The sequence below is a fragment of the Oncorhynchus keta genome, chromosome 35 (assembly GCF_023373465.1).
Source record: "Oncorhynchus keta strain PuntledgeMale-10-30-2019 chromosome 35, Oket_V2, whole genome shotgun sequence".
NCBI lineage: Eukaryota > Metazoa > Chordata > Actinopteri > Salmoniformes > Salmonidae > Oncorhynchus > Oncorhynchus keta.
This window is the reverse complement of record NC_068455.1, coordinates 75826175-75849362: the sequence shown is the minus strand read 5'-3', so window position 1 is coordinate 75849362 and position 23188 is coordinate 75826175. Positions and strand designations below refer to the sequence as shown.

Here is a 23188-nt window from a genome sequence, read left to right as displayed (position 1 = left end):
GCCGAATACAACCGGTGTAGGCCTTACAGTGAAATGCTTACTTACAAGCCCCTACCCAACAATGCAGTTAAACAAATATGAATAAGAAATAAAAGTAACAAGTAGTTGAAGAGCAGCAGTAAAATAACAATAGTGAGACTATATACAGGGGGTACTGGTACAGAGTCAGAGGGGAGGGGCGGAGCACCGGTTAGTTGAGGTCAAAATGCATTTGATATATTGATATTTTGGGAGATACTGATTCACTCCATTTTAGAGGGGATTTAGAAACACTTCAATTAAGGGCTGTGTTTCATGTAGACTTACCCTGGCATGGTGCTTCGTTCACTCTCTCGGACAAGGTTCATTTTATCAATATATTTGCCTGTATTTACCCCCCTATTCCAAATTAAATGCTAATTAGCTGCTAATGAGGCTATCATATAGATCTACAAATGCCTTATCTCTGGTTTAACTATCTAATGTTAGCTACATTTAGTAATAAATAAATTGACTACATTTGATCAAATTGACAACTTTGTGAACTATCTTGGGAAGTTCTAAATTTACACAATACATGTTCATAAAAACTAGTTTAGCTTTCTTTGGCTTTTATAAACCAACAGTATAGCTTACTAGTTAACTAGCGAGCTCACTGAGATGATGAAGCTAGGCGTTCTTGATAATGTTTGTGTCTGTTGGGTGGTAAAGCCTACTTCCAAGTGCTACTTGACTTGTAGCTTGCTGTTTCAGAGATTGACTACTTAGCATCCTCTCTGGAGTCAAAAGTGTTGTTACTCTACAGGCAGGAAGACATTGATCTGTTTGCTGTTACAATCTAGCCAGCAGATCATAAGTACAGCCAGTAGGCAATAGGGATGTGGACAAAATCTAGCCAGGCAATATTTTCTCTACAGGCAATATTTTCTTTGGACGATATTATATCGATACTCTGACTCCCAAGTATCGATTTGTAAAATAATTAATAAAGTACGTATATTTGTTTTGCTAGATGCCGTTAGCTACCGATAGTCAGCTGTAACAGCACCAAAACTCAAGTACTTTTCAACCTATAGCTTCGTTCTCCATCTACTTTTTTAAAATGGTGAGCCAACATGTTTTCATCACTTTTATTTCCATGATCAAAACACATTTTCTGATGCTCTCTCGTCTCTCTGCCGGAGACATATTGGGAGCGATATGTTTACGAAAATATCAAATAGCAGCAATAACATCGCAATTTCAGATCGTGAATGAGCAGCATGAGCAGCAACTGAATTGATGAGAAACTCTTGAGAAAATGGAAGGAGATATTTTTTGCAATTGTATTTCGTGGCATCAACAATCAGCCTGCCCCCCTTCCTTTATCACCATGAGAGACATTCCTAATCAAACGATCAGATATTCCTGTTTCTAATGAAGAGAACTACAGACTTTGAACAGCGGACCTATTCATTTCTTACAATCCTCTGTGCTGTTTGATCATTACCTCAATCATTCAAATCAAATTAAACTTTATTTTACAGAATGTTTTCAACATTAAAATCGATCATAGATCTATATCAGTTCCTGCGTGGTTAGGTTCTGCCTGAGACCGAAACTTCCCCCGTGTGAGTCCGTATATGTGCAGTTAGGTGTTCCTTGCGAATGAATCCTTTACCACAGTAATCACAGCTAAATGGTTTCTCTCCTGTGTGAGTCAGGATATGTCGCCTTAGGTCCCCTTTCTGATTGAAGCTTTTACAGCAAAAATTACAGCTGAATGGTTTCTCTCCTGTGTGAGTCAGGATATGTCTCCTTAGGTCCCCCTTCTGAATAAAGCTCTTCCCACAGTCACCACAGCTAAATGGTTTCTCTCCTGTGTGAATCCTCATGTGCATGGACAGATTTCCTTTTTGTTTGAAGGTCTTGCCACAAAAGGGGCAGGTGCAGAGTTCCCCCATTGGTGGGATCAGATCCAATTGTGGGCTGCTGTCAATTCCTACTGGGTTGCTGCATATGGCTGAACTGTGGCTGTAGGCATTCTTCTGATTATCTGGAGGGCCACAAGGAATGTTGATACCCTTAAGGTGGGTCACAGTGCCAAAAGGTTCAGGATCTACTGGTATAGAGTCACTCTCTCTGTTCTCCACAGTCTGGGTTTGGGGAAGAGTCAAGGACTGAAGTGGGTCCTCCTGATCACGTTCACTTTTCACACAGGAAGGAGTGAAATTGAATTCTATGATATCAGGCTCCACCCCTTGAAGCTGCTCTTCCTCCTGACTGGTCCTGACTTCCTCCTGTTCCTCTTTAATCTGTTTGGTCTCTGGGTCCTTCTGTCCCAGACTGGGGCTCCACTCCTGCTCACAGTGCTGCTGCTCAGGGGGAACCTCCTCTTCAGAGACAGAGAGCTGCAGGGAGTCTGGAGGGAAGGAGAGGAGGTGCAGACACTTGAATCATACATTTGAATGATATATTTCTAAGATCTAAACAGCCTTTAGACAGACTGTATCTCTTTAGATGTGCCTGAGTTCAGGTAGCTTGGGCCAGTTTCTAGACAGATATTGTATCTCAGTCTAGCAGTATAAAACTAACCCACAGTGTGAAGTATATACCGTCTGTGCCTGTTTGGCAATGCTTTTCCCACATTGGAGGGTATATCAGTGGTCAGTGGTCAGTGCTGATAACAATGCTTAGTTTGCATTGTCAGTTAGTGCCAAGGAAATTATTCAATCCAATCATTATCACCATCCAATTCAAAACCTATGGTTGAACCGACTCAACTTAGCTCTGGGATGTTTAGATATGGCAGAGTGTGTATTCTTAGGTTTTCCATTAGCTGTAACTGTCTGCTGAATGGTGATGGATGAAGAAAGGGGTGGGAATAAACTATTGAACTGTTGGGAGAAAAAATATTTTATAACCTATGATGTCATATTTTGTAAATAAACTGTTGTTCGTGGTTACATGTCAGCGTGCTCCGAGAATAAATACTATTATCTATTTTTGATAAGACTGGTCTCTGTCTATTTTATGCAAATAAGAATCTTACAAATTCTCATAAAATAGACTAAGTGAATTCAATTAATGAAAACATATTGGAATAATGAAATGACACTAACAGAGTAAAGGTCAATACATCAAAACTAAGAAATAACACATGGAATAATGTAGCAACCAAAAAGTGTTAAACAAATCTAAATATATTTTAGATTTCAAAAAGTAGCCACCCTTTGCCTTGATGACAGCTTTGCACACTCTTGGCATTCTCTCAACCAGCTTCATGAGGTAGTCACTTGGAATGCATTTCAAATAACAGGTGTTCCTTGTTAAAAGTGTATTTGTGGAATTTATTTCCTTCTTAATGCATTTGAGCCAATCAGTGGTGTTCTGATAAGGTAGGGGTGGTTACAGAAGATGGCCCTATTTTGTAAAATACCAAATCCATATTGTGCCAAGAACAGCTCAAAAATAACCAAAGATCTCTCTCTTTTTTTTATTTAATTCGTAGGATATGAAGCCTATGTCGGGACTTGCCAGACAGTGACTCTAAAGTGAGTGACTCGTCAGTGTAGCCTAGCGAATCGCTGAGAGATATGTTAATTTGTCTCCCTAATTGGCATATTGGTGTGCTTTTTGGAGTGTTTTTTCCATGTCCATGTTAGTCACTGCGCTCTGTAGAGTTCCTATTTTCTCATGTCAATTAACTCGTGACATTCCTGCATTACTTATTATATTAATTTAACCAACAAATACGATAGCCAGTTTAAAAAGCTTAAGGGTACACAACTGTGTACATATCTGGTTGTGTTGGCAAAATCACTACATATCCCAACAAGCCGATGGATCTCAAAAGTGAACTTGGATCCTTCGCCACCGTCGTCTTACACGACAGATATCTCAAACCAGTCATGACTATTCAATAAAACAAACCCGAATGTCTTATTGTATAACTAGCAAAGGAGTTTTGAAGATGAGTGTGCAGTATTTATAAAGTTTGGCAATGAGGACGAAAACTAGCATAGTTCAGCTAGCCAACTAGTTTAGCCGGGGACACCTGGGGAAAACAACCTTGGGACAGGATATAGCTGGGCGCGCATGCGCACTATGCTAATTCAGGAGCGATTGTAGTTTTTATGCCCTGATACCAGGGGCTGGCATCGAAATGTGCGCTAAAAAAAAATAAGACAAATAAATCAGATGACTTATATTTAAGGTGAGGAAATATATATAAAATCCCGAAATCAGCTGTAACTGTCAATAAATAGTCAAACAAAGCTAGGGGTTAATAGCTCACCACTACTTTAATTTATTTTTCAAGAAAAGGTTGTTTTAATAAAATAACAATTTGGAGAACAAAAATCATTGTGGCATTTAATATATTGCAGTAAAATGTAAATAAGTTGAATCTCAAGAGAAGATGTTTAATGTTTAAAAGGTTTCATGTTCTCCACTTAGAAGATTGTCTGGATCATATAGGCTAGGACCATATCCAAAACAACTAAACAATATCCAAAACAACTAAACAATATCCAAAACAACTAAACAATACACTGAATTACTAAATGTTCAGACATTTAGATTGAAATGCAAGTCTTTCTCAGAGAAGATGGAAACTCGAGTCGCAAATGTAAGGGGGCTGCAGCACTCCTACTTCGCCCGGCTATGCCAGAGGCCACCAAAATAAAGCTCATTCAGCAAAAATGTTTAACCAGGAAGGCATGGCTGGTTCCTTTTTCTATTTGGCTGGCTAATCAACATACACGGAGTAGAATTTGGTGTTTTCACAGAAGCCTAGTAATTACTACACGTGCTTAATTAAGTCCCTTTTTTTGTTGAGCCCACAACTTTACGCTGTGTCCTTAGAACTGGGCATCTGGCTCGCGCCCAGTGTTGTGCCGAAAAGCCACCCCCCCTTCCCGTGAACGGGCACGCACTCAATTCTTCATTGCTGCGATTGCTCGCTAGGATTCTGGCAGAGGGAGCTTTCGGCACAACACCAGGAGGCAGCCCAGCTCCAAAACGAATGCAATCAACTTTCAGCCGAAACACGCAAACACAGGCGTCCGGGCGGGATTAATCGAACCCCCTCAATGTTTATCGCTCATTAGGGGACGACGCAAGCTATCGGTAGATCCACATACGAACCTATTCTACATAGTTTTATGTCCGGTGTGATCCGCAGCAGGCTCCGTAGACGATTATTCTCCTCCTGGTACTCCACCACCATTTTCTCTACTTCCCCGAAAATCTCCACAGCAGCCGCAGTTAAACGATCATTTAAAAACACACTCAACAACTGTAGTTTATACATTTTCAGTCGAATGAGAGTTGGGTAGCCTAATTCAGATCTTTCAGTGGGTATTTCTTTACTCCAATTCTACTTCCGTGTTTTAGTCAAGGAATCTTCGAAAATCCGTTGTTCTATTGGCTGGCGAACCCAGAAACATACAACAGCGCCACCAGCTGGATGGGAGTTGAATACTGTGCAAAGCAGCCTACATAATCAATGATTCATCAGGAGTCGACTGTTAATCATTACTCTACACAGCATTACATCAATAATCATGAATGAGCAGCATTATGTCAAAATTGACGAGAAATACTTTTGGACAAATGCAAGGAGACCTTTTCTGGAATTTTATTTCATTTCATGTATCGATAACATCCGTCTTGACTATTATCTCATCACCCTGAGAGACATTCTGAGTCAAACAACCAGATATTCCTATTTGGAATTATATAAAAACATGATAAAGACGTTGTCCATGCCTTTATCTCTTCAAGGCTGGACTACTGCAACGTAGTCTTCACCAGGATCTGTCAGGAGTCTCCAGAAACTCCAGTACATCCAGAACAGCCCTGCCAGAATCCTGATGAGGAAACACCATCACATCCCTCCCATCCTGGCTCCCCGTCTCAACACCATCACATCCCTCCCATCCTGGCTCCCCATCTCAACACCATCACATCACTCCCATCCTGGCATCTCTGTACTGGCTCCCCATCTCAACACCATCACATCACCTCCACCCTGGCATCTCTGTACTGGCTCCCTATCTCAACACCATCACATGACCTCCACCCTGGCATCTCTGTACTGGCTCCCTATCTCAACACCATCACATGACCTCCACCCTGGCATCTCTGTACTGGCTCCCTATCTCAACACCATCACATCACCTCCACCCTGGCATCTCTGTACTGGCTCCCTATCTCAACACCATCACATCACCTCCACCCTGGCATCTCTGTACTGGCTCCCCGTCTCAACACCATCACATCACCTCCACCCTGGCATCTCTGTACTGGCTCCCCGTCTCAACACCATCACATCACCTCCACCCTGGCATCTCTGTACTGGCTCCCCGTCTCATTCCAGATTAAATTCAAAACCCTCCTGCTGACTTTCCAGTGTATTCATGGTAATATGTCCATGTCCCTTGTAGCATCATCTCTGTTATTTATGTCAGTTGCCCTGTGTAATTGTGTCCATTAATATATATTTTGGGGGTTTTCATTTTATACACTTAGAGATTATTCTTTTATAACTAAAATCGCTTTACAAATGTAATCAATTATTATTTATTTTTATTATTATTATTATTATTATTACAGCAGACCTTTACATTTCCTACAATACTCTGTACGGTTTGATCATTACCTTGTCAATCAAATTAAACTTTATTTACATACACTGTTTTACAACATTAAGTCCATGGTACAGTATATGTATTTATCTGAGACCCACGATATGAATGGTCTGGGGTTGCTTTCCTTTCCTACGAGAGTTGTCCACATCCTGTCTTTTTATTCCCATCTTGTGACTGAAGATTTTCTTTCTTCTGTCTGTTTTTCTCTCTTTGTGGATATTGTCCATATGCTTCAGCAGATGAGTCTTCCGAGTGAATCTTTTACCACAGACTGAGCAGCCATGTTGTTTTTCTCCTGTGTGAGTCTGTCTATGTTCGGATAGGTGCTCCTTGCGATTGAAGCTTTTCCCACAGTCACCACAGCTAAAAGGTTTCTCTCCTCTGTGAATGCGTATATGCCTGGTAAGGTGCTCCTTACGATTGAAGCTTTTCCAACAGTCACCACAGCAAAATGGTTTCTCTCCTGTGTGAATACTCATGTGCCTAGACAGATGTCCTTTTTGTTTGAAGGTCTTCCCACAAAAGGGGCAGGTGCAGGGTTTACCACCGTGACAGAGTCGGACATGGGCCTTCAGTTTACAGGTGGAGGTATAGAGTTTTTTGCAGAAGAGGCATTCACTGGGTCTCTTCCTGGTGTGAGTCACATGCCTCTGCAGGTCAGCTTTCAGTGCAAATGTTTCACCACAGTCACGGCAGTGGTGAGTTTTTCTAGATGTGCTGGGTTTGAAACACTGTTTCTCCATTGGTGGGTTGAAACTCAACAGTGGGTTGGGATCCAATAGTGGGCTGCTGTCAAGTCCTACTGGGTCGCTGCTTATGGCTGAGCTGAGGATGAAAGCATTGTTTTGATTATCTGGAGGGTCACACAGATTGTTGAGATCCTTTAGGTGGGTCACAGTGGCGTAAGGTTTGAGATTCACTGGTTTAAAGTCTCCCTCTCTGTTCTCCACAGTCTGGGTTTGGGGAAGAGTCAGGGGCTGAGGTGGGTCCTCCTGATCACATTCACTATTCACACAGGAAGGAGTAAATATAAAGTCTTTGGTATCAAAGAACCCTTGAAGCTGCTCTTCCTCCTGACTGGTCCTGACTTCCTCCTGTTCCTCTTTAATCTGTGTGGTCTCTGGGTCCTCCTGCCCCAGACTGGGGCTCCACTCCTGCTCACAGTGCTGCTGCTCAGGGGGAACCTCCTCTTCAGAGACAGAGAGAGAGAGCTGCAGGGAGTCTGGAGGGAAGGAGAGGAGGGTCAGAGGTCATCGATAAAGCCTTTAGACATCATTGTTGGGGTCATTTCAAAAGGTGAACTGAAATTCAAATTCTATGATTGTAAGACTATAATCTATTTTCAATTACTTCCTTATAATGTGAAGAGAAGAAGCTATTTAGTAAAAAAATAAGAAGTTTGAATTGGTTCAATAACGTGTGTTATTGTGGGTTTATAACCTGCTGTGTCCAGTCTGTTTGTGACTTGAATACCCAGTTATATAATGGTCAAGTGATTGTGGCTCTGCATTACGGTGGATAATATCCCATTGTGCCGGAGCTACAGCACCTGCCTGTACAACCAAGAGTGAACAATAAACTAGATGCTCCAGACGTTGTCACTGCCAAAAATGTGTTTCCACTTTGGATATTGGTTTCATATTTGGATTTCCCTTGTCAATCTCTCTTTGACGGGAGATCCTAGGATGATGAAAGTGATATGTCTACAATCAGAAGATGGTCACAACTTGCAGGCTTGTTTTTGAGTTGCTGTGCGTTTTGTTGCCAACCTATTTTGCTATCTGACAACTTTACGGTTTTCACTTTTTAATTACCGTTCATATATTTATTTATTTTTTCCTCAACTTTTTCACTCCGGACGCTTTATCTGGACACGATTCGTCAGGACCTCCAACAGCCGAAGCTAAGTAGTAACATTAACATGATGCCTTCTAATTGCAGTCGCTGTACTCGCCTTACGGCGAGGATAGCTGTGCTACAAGCCCAGCTTCAGACGCAATCGTTAGGCAAGGGTAATCTCAGTGTAGGAAAGGATGAAACAGCGTCTGTGCCACCAGTAAGTTTTTTTTTATTTTTTTTATTTCACCTTTATTTAACCAGGTAGGCTAGTTGAGAACAAGTTCTCATTTGCAACTGTGACCTGGCCAAGATAAAGCATAGCAGTGTGAACAGACAACACAGAGTTACACATGGAGTAAACAATTAGCAAGTCAATAACACAGTAGAAAAAAATGGGCAGTCTATATACAATGTGTGCAAAAGGCATGAGGAGGTAGGCGAATAATACAATTTTGCAGATTAACACTGGAGTGATAAATGATCAGATGGGCATGTACAGGTAGAGATATTGGTGTGCAAAAGAGCAGAAAAGTAAATAAATAAAAACAGTATAAAAACAGTATGGGAATGAGGTAGGTGAAAAAGGGTGAGCTATTTACCTATAGACTATGTACAGCTGCAGCGATCGGTTAGCTGCTCGGATAGCTGATGTTTGAAGTTGGAGAGGGAGATAAAAGTCTCCAACTTCAGCGATTTTGCAATTCGTTCCAGTCACAGGCAGCAGAGTACTGGAACGAAAGGCGGCCAAATGAGGTGTTGGCTTTAGGGATGATCAGTGAGATACACCTGCTGGAGCGCGTGCTACGGATGGGTGTTGCCATCGTGACCAGTGAACTGAGATAAGGCGGAGCTTTACCTAGCATGGACTTGTAGATGACCTGGAGCCAGTGGGTCTGGCGACGAATATGTAGTGAGGGCCAGCCGACTAGAGCATACAAGTCGCAGTGGTGGGTGGTATAAGGTGCTTTAGTGACAAAACGGATGGCACTGTGATAGACTGCATCCAGTTTGCTGAGTAGAGTGTTGGAAGCCATTTTGTAGATGACATCGCCGAAGTCGAGGATCGGTAGGATAGTCAGTTTTACTAGGGTAAGCTTGGCAGCGTGAGTGAAGGAGGCTTTGTTGCGGAATAGAAAGCCGACTCTGGATTTGATTTTTGATTGGAGATGTTTGATGTGAGTCTGGAAGGAGAGTTTGCAGTCTAGCCAGACACCTAGGTACTTATAGATGTCCACATATTCAAGGTTGGAACCATCCAGGGTGGTGATGCTAGTCGGGCATGCGGGTGCAGGCAGCGATCGGTTGAAAAGCATGCATTTGGTTTTACTCGCGTTTAAGAGCAGTTGGAGGCCACGGAAGGAGTGCTGTATGGCATTGAAGCTCGTTTGGAGGTTGGATAGCACAGTGTCCAATGACGGGCCGAAAGTATATAGAATGGTGTCGTCTGCGTAGAGGTGGATCAGGGAATCGCCCGCAGCAAGAGCAACATCATTGATATATACAGAGAAAAGAGTCGGCCCGAGAATTGAACCCTGTGGCACCCCCATAGAGACTGCCAGAGGACCGGACAGCATGCCCTCTGATTTGACACACTGAACTCTGTCTGCAAAGTAATTGGTGAACCAGGCAAGGCAGTCATCCGAAAACCGAGGCTGTTGAGTCTGCCGATAAGAATTTGGTGATTGACAGAGTCGAAAGCCTTGGCGAGGTCGATGAAGACGGCTGCACAGTACTGTCTTTTATCGATGGCGGTTATGATATCATTTAGTACCTTGAGTGTGGCTGAGGTGCACCCGTGACCGGCTCGGAAACCAGATTGCACAGCGGAGAAGGTACGGTGGGATTCGAGATGGTCAGTGACCTGTTTGTTGACTTGGCTTTCGAAGACCTTAGATAGGCAGGGCAGGATGGATATAGGTCTATAGCAGTTTGGGTCCAGGGTGTCTCCCCCTTTGAAGAGGGGGATGACTGCGGCAGCTTTCAATCCTTGGGGATCTCAGACGATATGAAAGAGAGGTTGAACAGGCTGGTAATAGGGGTTGCGACAATGGCGGCAGATAGTTTCAGAAATAGCGGGTCCAGATTGTCAAGCCCAGCTGATTTGTACGGGTCCAGGTTTTGCAGCTCTTTCAGAACATCTGCTATCTGGATTTGGGTAAAGGAGAACCTGGAGAGGCTTGGGTGAGGAACTACGGGGGGGGCGGAGCTGTTGGCCGAGGTTGGAGTAGCCAGGCGGAAGGCATGGCCAGCCGTTGAGAAGTGCTTATTGAAGTTTTCGATAATCATGGATTTATCGGTGGAGACCGTGTTTCCTAGCCTCAGTGCAGTGGGCAGCTGGGAGGAGGTGCTCTTGTTCTCCATGGACTTCACAGTGTCCCAGAACTTTTTGGAGTTGGAGCTACAGGATGCAAACTTCTGCCTGAAGAAGCTGGCCTTAGCTTTCCTGACTGACTGCGTGTATTGGTTCCTGACAGATAGTAGTATAAATCCCCTGGCACAGTCCCCGCAGCCGGACACCTTTCTCACGGTTTCTGGAAGGAAATGCTGTAGGAAAGCTCAACCGGTGTCGCTCATTCAGCCGACAAACTTTCAACCGGTTTTCCCCATTAAGCAGCGGGTCGGAGTCAGAGGCCGAGCATTCTCTTGTCTCTACTCCTCCCGTTACGGGGTCTGAGACGCTGAAGCTTCCCACCATTAGCTCTGACAAATTGAAAACTGTAGTCATTGGCGACTCCATTGGCGACTCGCAGTATTAGACTTAAAACGAATCATCCAGCGATCATACACTGTTTACCAGGGGGCAGGGCTACCGACGTTAAGGCTAATCTGAAGATGGTGCTGGCTAAAGCTAAAACTGGCGAGTGTAGAGAGTATAGAGATATTGTTATCCACGTCGGCACCAACGATGTTAGGATGAAACAGTCAGAGATCACCAAGCGCAACATAGCTTCTGCGTGCATATCAGCTAGAAAGATGTGTCGGCATCGAGTAATTGTCTCTGGCCCCCTCCCAGTTAGGGAGAGTGATGAGCTCTACAGCAGAGTCTCACAACTCAATCGCTGGTTGAAAACTGTTTTCTGCCCCTCCCAAAAGATAGAATTTGTAGATAATTGGCCCTCTTTCTGGGACTCACCCACAAACAGGACCAAGCCTGACCTGCTGAGGAGTGACGGACTCCATCCTAGCTGGAGGGGTGCTCTCATCTTATCTACCAACATAGACAGGGCTCTAACTCCTCTAGCTCCACAATGAAATAGGGTGCAGGCCAGGCAGCAGGCTGTTAGCCAGCCTGCCAGCATAGTGGAGTCTGCCACTAGCACAGTCAGTGTAGTCAGCTCAGCTATCACCATTGAGACCGTGTCTGTGCCTCAACCTAGGTTGGGCAAAACTAAACATGGCGGTGTTCGCCTTAGCAATCTCACTAGGATAAAGACCACCTCCATTCCTGTCATTACTGAAAGAGATCATGATACCTCACATCTCAAAATAGGGCTACTTAATGTTAGATCCCTTACTTCAAAGGCAATTATAGTCAATTAACTAATCACTGATCATAATCTTGATGTGATTGGCCTGACTGAAACATGGCTTAAGCCTGATGAATTTACTGTTTTAAATGAGGCCTCACCTCCTGGCTACACTAGTGACCATATCCCCCGTGCATCCCGCAAAGGCGGAGGTGTTGCTAACATTTACGATAGCAAATTTCAATTTCCAAAAAAAAAAAGACGTTTTCATCTTTTGAGCTTCTAGTCATGAAATCTATGCAGCCTACTCAATCACTTTTTATAGCTACTGTTTACAGGCCTCCTGAGCCATATACAGCGTTTCTCACTGAGTTCCCTGAATTCCTATCGGACCTTGTAGTCATAGCAGGTAATATTCTAATCTTTGGTGACTTTAATATTCACATGGAAAAGTCCACAGACCCACTCCAAAAGGCTTTCGGAGCCGTCATCGACTCAGTGGGTTTTGTCCAACATATCTCTGGACCCACTCACTGTCACAGTCATACGCTGGACCTAGTTTTGTCCCATGGAATAAATGTTGTGGATCTTAATGTTTTTCCTCATAATCCTGGACTATCGGACCACCATTTTATTACGTTTGCAATTGCAACAAATAATCTGCTCAGACCCCAACCAAGGAGCATCAAAAGTCGTGCTATAAATTCACAGACAACACAAAGATTCCTTGATGCCCTTCCAGACTCCCTCTGCCTACCCAAGGACGCCAGAGGACAAAAATCAGTTAACCACCTAACTGAGGATCTCAATTTAACCTTGCGCAATACCCTAGATGCAGTTGCAACCCTAAAAACTAAAAACATTTCTCATAAGAAACTAGCTCCCTGGTACACAGAAAATACCCGAGCTCTGAAGCAAGCTTCCAGAAAATTGGAACGGAAATGGCGCCACACCAAACTGGAAGTCTTCCGACAAGCTTGGAAAGACGGTACCGTGCAGTACCGAAGAGCCCTTACTGCTGCTCGATCATCCTATTTTTCTAACTTAATTGAGGAAAATAAGAACAATCCGAAATTCCTTTTTGATACTGTCGCAAAGCTAACTAAAAAGCAGCATTCCCCAAGAGAGGATGACTTTCACTTTAGCAGTGATTAATTCATGAACTTCTTTGAGGAAAAGATTATGATTATTAGAAAGCAAATTACGGACTCCTCTTTAAACCTGCGTATTCCTCCAAACCTCAGTTGTCCTGAGTCTGCACAACTCTGCCAGGACCTAGGATCAAGAGAGACGCTCAAGTGTTTTAGTACTATATCTCTTGACACAATGATGAAAATAATCATGGCCTCTAAACCTTCAAGCTGCATACTGGACCCTATTCCAACTAAACTACTGAAAGAGCTGCTTCCTGTGCTTGGCCCTCCTATGTTGAACATAATAAACGGCTCTCTATCCACTGGATGTGTACCAAACTCACTAAAAGTGGCAGTAATAAAGCCTCTCTTGAAAAAGCCAAACCTTGACCCAGAAAATATAAAAAACTATCGGCCTATATCGAATCTTCCATTCCTCTCAAACATTTTAGAGAAGGCTGTTGCGCAGCAACTCACTGCCTTCCTGAAGACAAACAATGTATACGGAATGCTTCAGTCTGGTTTTAGACCCCATCATAGCACTGAGACGGCACTTGTGAAGGTGGTAAATGACATTTTAATGGCATCGGACCGAGGCTCTGCATCTGTCCTCGTGCTCCTAGACCTTAGTGCTGCTTTTGATACCATCGATCACCACATTCTTTTGGAGAGATTGGAAACCCAAATTGGTCTACACGGACATGTTCTGGCCTGGTTTAGATCTTATCTGTCGGAAAGATATCAGTTTGTCTCTGTGAATGGTTTGTCCTCTGACAAATCAACTGTAAATTTCGGTGTTCCTCAAGGTTCTGTTTTAGGACCACTATTGTTTTCACTATACATTTTACCTCTTGGGGATGTTATTCGAAAACATAATGTTAACTTCCACTGCTATGCGGATGACACACAGCTGTACATTTCAATGAAACATGGTGAAGCCCCAAAATTGCCCTCGCTAGAAGCATGTGTTTCAGACATAAGGAAGTGGATGGCTGCAAACGTTCTACTATTAAACTCGGACAAAACAGAGATGCTTGTTCTAGGTCCCAAGAAACAAAGATATCTTCTGTTGAATCTGACAATTAATCTTAATGGTTGTACAGTCGTCTCAAAAAAAACTGTGAAGGACCTCGACTTTACTCTGGACCCTGATCTCTCTTTTGAAGAACATATCAAGACCATTTTGAGGACAGCTTTTTTCCATCTACGTAATATTGCAAAAATCAGAAACTTTCTGTCCAAAAATGCAGAAAAATTAATCCATGCTTTTGTTACTTCTAGGTTAGACTACTGCAATGCTCTACTTTCCGGCTACCCGGATAAAGCACTAAATAAACTTCAGTTAGTGCTAAATACGGCTGCTAGAATCCTGACTAGAACCAAAAAATTTGATCATATTACTCCAGTGCTAGCCTCTCTACACTGGCTTCCTGTCAAAGCAAGGGCTGATTTCAAGGTTTTACTGCTAACCTACAAAGCATTACATGGGCTTGCTCCTACCTATCTCTCTGATTTGAGCCCTAGGACCATGCCCCAGGACTACCTGACATGATGACTCCTTGCTGTCCCCAGTCCACCTTGCCATGCTGCTGCTCCAGTTTCAACTGACCTGAGCCCTAGGACCATGCCCCAGGACTACCTGACATGATGACTCCTTGCTGTCCTCAGTCCACCTGGCCATGCTGCTGCTCCAGTTTCAACTGACCTGAGCCCTAGGACCATGCCCCAGGACTACCTGACATGATGACTCCTTGCTGTCCCCAGTCCACCTGGCCATGCTGCTGCTCCAGTTTCAACTGTTCTGCCTTACTATTATTCGACCATGCTGGTCATTTATGAACATTTGAACATCTGGGCCATGTTCTGTTATAATTTCCACCCGGCACAGCCAGAAGAGGACTGGTCACCCCACATAGCCTGGTTCCTCTCTAGGTTTCGTCCTAGGTTTTGGCCTTTCTAGGGAGTTTTTCCTAGCCACCGTGCTTCTACACCTGCATTGCTTGCTGTTTGGTGTTTTAGGCTGGGTTTCTGTACAGCACTTTGAGATATTAGCTGATGTACGAAGGGCTTTATAAATAAATTAGATTTGATTTAGAGAGCATGCTACACCCTTTGTTTTTGAGTTAAGTTCTGTTTTCATAAAGTGACTTTACATTGGTTTCAAATGGGGGAATGTATGCGCTCTAGGCTAAGGGACCGTCTTAAAAGTGCCATCTGCAGAACCTGGTCTTTACAGAAAAAAACATGTTTTTCTTAATCACAGGAGGTTGGTGGCACCTTAATTGGGGAGGACGGCCTCGTAATGGCTGGAGCAGAATAAGTGGAATGGTATCACATACATCAACTACATGGTTTCCATGTGTTTAATGACATTCCATTCGCTCAGTTCCGGCCATTATCATGAGCTGTCCTCCCCTCAGCAGCCTCCTGTGGTCTCAATTGAATGATCTTGAGATCATAAACCAATTTTATGTTGTTTTTCCCCACAACAATTACATTATGAAATTTGATCTTGTTTATTTTTTATGGATTGGTGTAAAAAATATGAGGTCAAAAAAATATGAATACACCCATCTTCTAACTTGGATACAATCTACTGTAGCCACTTGCATTACGTAGAGAGATAACAATCACTTGGAGCAAGGTCTCTGATGTACCTAATCCATGAAACATCCATTAGAATTCCTCATTTAAGGGCCTCCCAAGTGGCGCATTGGTCTAAGGCACTGCATCGCAGTGATTCTGGGTTCGTGCTCTGTTGCAGCCGGCCGCGACCGGGAGGCCCATGGGGTGGTGCACAATTGGTCCAGCGTTGTCCGGGTTAGGGAGGGTTTGGCCGGTAGGGATGTCCTTGTCTCATCGCGCACTAGTGACTCCTGTGGCGGGCCGTACGCAGTGCACGCTGACCAGGTCACCAGGTGTACGTACGGTGTTTCCTCCGACACATTGGTGTGGCTGGCTTCCTGGTTGGATGGGCATTGTGTCAAGAAGCAGTTGGGTTGGTTGGGTTGTGTTTCGGAGGACGCATGGCTCTCGACCCTCGCCTCTCCCGAGTCCGTACGGGAGTTGCAGCGATGAGACAAGACTGTTACTACCAATTGGATACCACAAAATTGGGGAGAAAAAAAAGGGTAAAAAAATAAATAATCCTAATTTAAAGTTAGCTGATTTTAAATGAATATTTCGGGAAAAAAATGTAATAGCTTTAATATCCACATGTGCAAAAAATATCTACTGACAAATACTGTTCTCTACTTTGGCAAAATTCCTTGTTTGAATTCCCTCTAACATGAATTTAAGATATTTAGCACTAAAACTTTGAGATCCCGCTTTGGAATTCTGACATGCCCGTAGAGTACATCATGTACAACAGTCTATAGAACATTTTGCCAAACAAGATATTTTCAATATTCATGGTGGGGGGGGGGGGTCATCTCATTCTAGACACATTCCGTTGGACTCAGAGAGCCATTGACAAGAGAACTCAGGATTAAAATGGGTTGCTAGGTTGGCCCAACCTAGCCTACAAGCAAGCTAGCTAATATCTCAAAATTTAACATCACAGTAAAATCAGATGTAAGGGGAAATATAATAATCTTTGGTAAAACCACAACAGAATTAATAGCTACATTCAAATAGTTTGATATTGTGAAACTATTGTGCTGTGTTGTAAATGGAATTACTGTGAATAAAAATGGTAAAAATCAAATCACTTCCTGCTTTTAGTGACGCAGATAATGTTTTTATCCATGCACGGAAAAAGTCAATAATGACGTGTGTGTTTGAATAGTGATCACTGAATCCCTAACAACAGTGTATTATTAATAGTGATGGGAAACCGAGGCTTTCCAAAGGCTTTCGGGACTTTAACCAAATTGTTCCGGAAAACAATGAATTGCTCACGAGCTTCATTACCTGTTCACAACAGTGGAGGCTGATAGGAGGAGTTGTAGGAGGACTGGCTCATTGTAATGGCTGGAATATAATCTATTTAACGGAGTCAAACATGCGGTTTCCATATGTTTGCTTTGTTCAATACCGTTCCATATATTCCATTCCAGCCATTACAGTGAGCCAGTCCTCCTACAACTCCTCCTATCAGCCTCCTCTGGTTCACAATGCACATTAATAACATCTGCTTGTCAGCAATGAATAACAGCGTCTAATTATGAGATGGTTTTTTTTCTCAAAATGTTTCCTTCAAAACTCCATAGCTCAGTGGTAAGTCGTTGGCTTTAGTAGCTCATGAATCAGTTGGAAAAGCAGGTTCAATGTTTACATTATGCTTCCCTTTCATGTCTTCGAAAAGCATCCTATGTAATGCCATGGATTCAGTTAAGACAGAAGAAGCTTATACTATACTAAATAAAATACTTGAAAAACAGTACATAGTGTGATTTCGCATAGATTATTTAGAAATGTGTTTTAATATAGGGATTTGACCGCATACCGTAAAATCCCCGACTATTCTAGAGTACACAACAGTACCTGCTTTGAGACCAGTCAGGTGAAACGTGTTATAACAACATCCTAACTATACTTGTAAGTACGGTGTCCAGTAGAGGTATTTAAAAGCAGCTTGGAATCGAAAAAAGCGCACCGTTTGAAAAAGCACGTGATCAAACGCATCGGTACACTGCTTTGCGGTTTTGACGCACGCCTCGATGCTCCGGTATCAAACGTACAGCACACATTATGAATTGAGTAGAACTGAACGCACCAGTTCGACATAGTTGTAACTCTGGTGTAATGAGCTCCGGTGTGATCCCCAGCAGTCTCCGTAGCCGATCATTCTCCTCCTGGTACTCCACTACCGTTTTCTCAACTGCCCCAAAAATATCCACAGCAGCCGCCGTTAAACGCTCATTTAAAAACACACGCAACAACTGTAGTTTATACATTTTCAGTCGAATGACAGTTAGGTATTCAATTCAGTCAGTAAGCCTTTACTCCACACAAGCTTGAATGCAAAATCAAAACAAAGACTTCTATGACACAAGCAAGAATAATGAAGTACTTCCGGGTCACGGATTTGTTATATCTTTCAGAATAAGTGTCCCATCGTGTATACTTTGTAAATAATTAGGGCAAAAATGATGTAAAATGTGTACAGTTATCCATATATTGTATGCTGCTTATCATACAAAGAATAATTACAAGTATTTCTACAAGATATTACTTGATTTATGTGTTCATGTTTTTGTTATAATGTGGTGAATCGGTTGTGGTTGTGTTTCAATACAGACATTATAACCTTCGCCTACACAGGAGGTAAATAAAATAAAAACTCCTGTGGTGTATACTTAAAGGAAAACTCCACCCTAAAATTATATTTTGGTATTTTTTTCCTTAGTCCATTGCCATTGTCCAAAAATGTTTAGCTCAGCAATCAAGTTCTCAAGATACTTTCAAAATACAGAAATCATCCCTGTATGACGCATTTTACATCATACGATGCTGCGTTTCGCAACTTAATTGTACATTTTCAGTTATAAAACTGACGATTTTGTATAAAAAAAATGATTGATGATGGGTGTACTGTGTATTGAATGGGTGTATATGGGTGTATTTAAATTGGCTAGTAGGTAGCTACTTCCCACGCCATTGTCGGACAGCAGAGCTTGACAAATGGGAGCGAAGGGCACTGTGTCCCGCTGATGTGGGTGGCCATGTTGTTGCCGTTCATGCCCTCCCCATTGATGAGTAGACTGTATGTATGTATCAAGGTACGGTGCAATACATTCAGAAAGTATTCAGACCCCTTCCCTTTTTCCACATTTTGTTACGTTAGTCTTATTCGAAAATTGATTTAAAAAAAAAAGTTTCCTCAATCCGCACACAACACCCCATAATGACGAAGCAAAAACACATTTAAAAAAAACTTTTTTGCAAATGTATTAAAAAACAAATACCTTATTCACATAAGTATTCAGACCCTTTGCTATGAGACTCGAAATTGAGCTCAGGTGCATCCTGTTTCCATTGATCATCCTTGAGGTGTTTCAACAACTAGATTGGAGTCCACAGGTGGACGTTCAATTGATTGGATATGATTTGGAAAGGTACACACCTGTCAATATAAGGTCCCACAGTTGACAGTGCATGTCAGAGCAAAAACCAAGCCATGAGGTCAAAGGAATTGTCCTTAGAGCTCCGAGACAGGATTGTGTTGAGGCACAGATCTGAGGAAGGGTACCAAAAAGTGTCTGCAGCATTGAAGGACCCCAGGAACATAGCGGTCTCCATCATTCTTAAACTGAAGAAGTTTGGAACCACCAAGACTCTTCCTAGAGCTGGCCCCCCGGCCAAACTGAGAAATCGGGGGAGAAGGGCCTTGGTCAGGGAGGTGACCAAGAACCCGACGGTCACTCTGACAGAGTTCCTCTGTGGAGATGATAGAACCTTCCAGAAGGACAACCATGTCTGCAGCACTCAACCAATCAGGTCTGTAAGGTAGAGTGGCCAGATGGAAGCCACTCCTCAGTAAAAGGCACATGACAGACCACTTGCCAAAAGTCACCTAAAGGACTCTCAGAACATGAGAAACAAGATTCTCTATTCTGAGGAAACCAACATTGAACTCTCTGTCCTGAATGCCAAGCGTCACGTCTGGAGGAACCTGGCACCATCCCTACGCTGAAGCATGGTGGTGGCAGCATCATGCTGTCGGGATGTTTTTCAGTGGCAGGGACAGACTTGGGCAAAGGTTCACCTTCCAACAGGACAATGACCGTAAGCACACAGTAAAGACAACACAGGAGTGGCTTCGGGACAAGTCTCTGAATGTCCTTGAGTGGCCCAGCCAGAGCCCGGACTTGAACCCGATCGATCGAACATACCTGGAGAGACCTGGAAATAGCTGTGCAGTGACTCTCCCCATCTAATCTGACAGAGCTTGAGAGGATCTGCAGAGAAGAATGGGAGAAAAATCGCCAAATATAGGTGTGCCAAACTTGTAGCGTCATACCCTAGAAGAATCAATGCTGTAATCACTGCCAAAGGTGCTACAACAAAGTATTGAGTAAAGGATCTGAATACTAATGTAAATGAGATATTTCAGTTTATTTTATAAATGTGCAAAACATTCTAAAAAAAACAGTTTTTGCTTTGTCATTATGGGATATTGTGTGTAGATATTATTATTTTTTTAGCAATTTAATCCATTCTAGAATAAGGCTATAATGTTGCAAAATGTGGAAAAAGTCAAGAGGTCTGAATACTTTCCATATACACTGTATATACATCTTTTAAAAATATGTTTCCCTGTATTTTCCCCTAACCCTACCACTCCTCCTCTAATTGGAGTAAACTAATGAACAACAACATTTAGGCTTCTACTTCCAGCTTATACATACATACTATATACATTTTACGGACACAATCCATTTTACAGAAGTTAAATTTTGTTTGTTTTTACTCCTATCCTTCCTCTAACCTTCACCTCTCCCACTATTTCTGATTTTTATTTAAATAGGCAAGTCAGTTAAGAACAAATTCTTATCTACAACGACGACGGCCTACCAAAAGGCAAAAAGGCCTCCTGCGGTGACGGGGGCTGGAATAAAAAATAAAAATAAATAAAATATAAATATAGGACAAAACACACATTACGACAGTAGAGACAACACTACATAAAGAGAGACCTAAGACAACAACATAACACTACATAAAGAGAGACCTAAGACAACAACATAGCAAGGCAGCAACATATGACAACACAACAATATGGTAGCAACGCAACATGGTAGCAGCACAAAACATATGGTAACAGCACATTATTGGCCACAGACGACAGCACAAATGGCAAGAAGTCAGAGACAACACCACATGACACAAAGCAGTCATAACTAACATCCATACAGTTTTATTTCTATTTGCCATATATTTAACTAAGCAGCAAAACTCTGCAGAGCTGGTAAGGTTGTATCCCCCATATATATATAACATTCAATTGGTTGCAAGAATTTTGTATAATCATTTAAATTGAAAAATTCAGCATTTTGAATCCAGCATCGTTTTGCGTCTCAATTCATAAACCACGTGCCATGGAATCGGTACATCAAAAATCTCTTCTCAACTATATGGCACAGTAGTAAATGTTTTGGTCCTTAAATTAAACTATACTTTTTCCATTTAGCCCAATGTTCTTTAATCAACGTTGGTCTTCAATGCAGGGCCGATAGACTTTCTTCCCCCTTCCATTTGCCTATACGATTTTTGCAGTAATGCTGCAATTAGTTGGTTGTAATTTTGAATAGAGTAGACATTTCCATATATTTTTGTTAGCTGCATGTGTAACATAACTCTACCAGTCCTATTTATGATATCCTTTACAAAGATTATTCATGTCTTTTTTTAATAATGTATATATTTTTTTTATCAATGAGTTAAATCATAATATTTGTTGTATTATTTGTTATTTTCTGGTGGATTACACTGAAATTGCAACCAACTTTCTATCGCTTGTTTAAAAAAAATAGAAATATTTTGGAGATTATTTCATTTTCAAATAACCGAAAGTGAGAGATTGTAATCTGAAAAAAGGGGAAAAGGCCATTCTTGAACATCAGGTGAGACATTATTAATATTATTTTAGTGAGAGGTCTAATGCTTTAATATTTGATCATTTCTGCTCTCCAAATTCATATTCATTATATAAATAGGCCCGTTTATTTTTGACTGGCTTGCCGTTCCAAATAAAATTGAATATTTTTTTCTGAGATAATTTAAAATAAACTATAATAATAATAATATATATAATAATAATAATAATAATAATAATATAATATTGTGGTCCTTCTGTGGCTCAGTTGGTAGAGCATGGCGCTTGTAACGCCAGGGTAGTGGGTTCGATTCCCGGGACCACCCATACGTAGAATGTATGCACACATGACTGTAAGTCGCTTTGGATAAAAGCGTCAGCTAAATGGCATATATTATATATTATTATTATAAAATAAACTGGTCGCTAGATGTAGGCAAGTCCATAAGCAAACTGGGAAATGACTAAAGATTTAATCAGGGCAAACTGGGATATGACTAAAGATTTAAAATCAGGGTAACCTGAGATATGACAAAAGATTTAAATCAGGGCAAACTGGGATATGACTAAAGATTTAAATCAGGGTAACCTGAGATATGACAAAAGATTTAAATCAGGGCAAACTGGGATATGACTAAAGATTTAAATCAGGGTAACCTGAGATATGACAAAATATTTAAATCAGGGTAACCTGAGATATTACAAAATATTTAAATCAGGGTGATTTTTCCACAAATTAAAATGTATTTTCCTTTCCAAGATAGCAAGATCTTGTCTATTTTTTTTGCTAACTTTCTATTAAAATGTATTGTAGTGAGATGCATTTATTTAGGGATCTGTATACCCAGTCTGTCCACTTCACCATCAGACCATTTTATTGGTAAACTACACGGTAATGTTAAAGTTGTATTTTTTAGTGATCCAACACGTAATATTATTATCATAATTCGGTAACATAAATTCTTAGTGTAACAGTGTTATCTTGACAAAGGTATTGATGTGAGTTTCTGTGTGTCTGTCTCCCCGCACGTTGGTTTCACCGTATCAATTGCTGGCGGTAATATTAAAGTCTCTGTAATGCTGTGTGGTTTTATAGTGTAACAGGTCTCGCCATTCACTGTGGGAAGTGTGGCCTTTTACCATGATATCAGGACGCTGTCTGGCCTTTTACCATGATATCAGGACGCTGTCTGGCCTTTTACCATGATATCAGGACGCTGTCTGGCCTTTTACCATGATATCAGGGCGCTGTCTGGCCTTTTACCATGATATCAGGACGCTGTCTGGCCTTCTACCATGATATCAGGACGCTGTCTGGCCTTTTACCATGATATCAGGACGCTGTCTGGCCTTCTACCATGATATCAGGACGCTGTCTGGCCTTTTACCATGATATCAGGGCGCTGTCTGGCCTTTTACCATGATATCAGAGCGCTGTCTGGTTGAAATACATCCTTTAGATTTTAATATATATTAACCTTAAACATCTGTATGAAAATGATTGTAGAAAATGTAAAAATGTAGAAAATAGTAAAAAATAAAGAAAAACCCTTGAATGAGTAGGTGTGTCCAAAATGTTGACTGGTACTATATATA

General features: G+C 41.8%; 2 protein-coding genes across 2 annotated transcripts; both read right to left on the bottom strand.

Annotated features, from left to right (window-relative positions):
- Positions 1-1286: 1286 nt before the first annotated feature.
- LOC118369006 (zinc finger protein 184-like) lies at positions 1287-5272 on the bottom strand. Its single transcript, XM_035753519.2, has 2 exons — positions 5107-5272; positions 1287-2380 (listed from the first exon to the last, which is right to left on the bottom strand). The coding sequence occupies exons 1-2, from the start codon at positions 5270-5272 to the stop codon at positions 1557-1559; spliced, it is 990 nt and encodes a 329-aa protein (XP_035609412.2). The 3' UTR covers positions 1287-1556.
- On the bottom strand, positions 4369-23152 carry LOC118369001 (zinc finger protein 836-like). The gene is made up of 2 exons (XM_035753515.2): positions 17771-23152; positions 4369-7833 (listed from the first exon to the last, which is right to left on the bottom strand). The coding sequence occupies exons 1-2, from the start codon at positions 17949-17951 to the stop codon at positions 6695-6697; spliced, it is 1320 nt and encodes a 439-aa protein (XP_035609408.1). The 5' UTR covers positions 17952-23152; the 3' UTR covers positions 4369-6694.
- Positions 23153-23188: the final 36 nt, after the last annotated feature.

Excerpts from the sequence above, each read along its gene's own strand:
- LOC118369001 (XM_035753515.2), bottom strand. The coding sequence starts at position 17,951 with ATGTATAAACTACAGTTGTTGCGTGTGTTTTTAAATGAGCGTTTAACG. Across the intron at positions 7,834-17,770 it reads GTTACAACTATGTCGAACTG|ACTCCCTGCAGCTCTCTCTC; the intron begins GTGCGTTCAGTT and ends CCTTCCCTCCAG.
- LOC118369006 (XM_035753519.2), bottom strand. The coding sequence starts at position 5,272 with ATGTATAAACTACAGTTGTTGAGTGTGTTTTTAAATGATCGTTTAACT. Across the intron at positions 2,381-5,106 it reads CATAAAACTATGTAGAATAG|ACTCCCTGCAGCTCTCTGTC; the intron begins GTTCGTATGTGG and ends CCTTCCCTCCAG.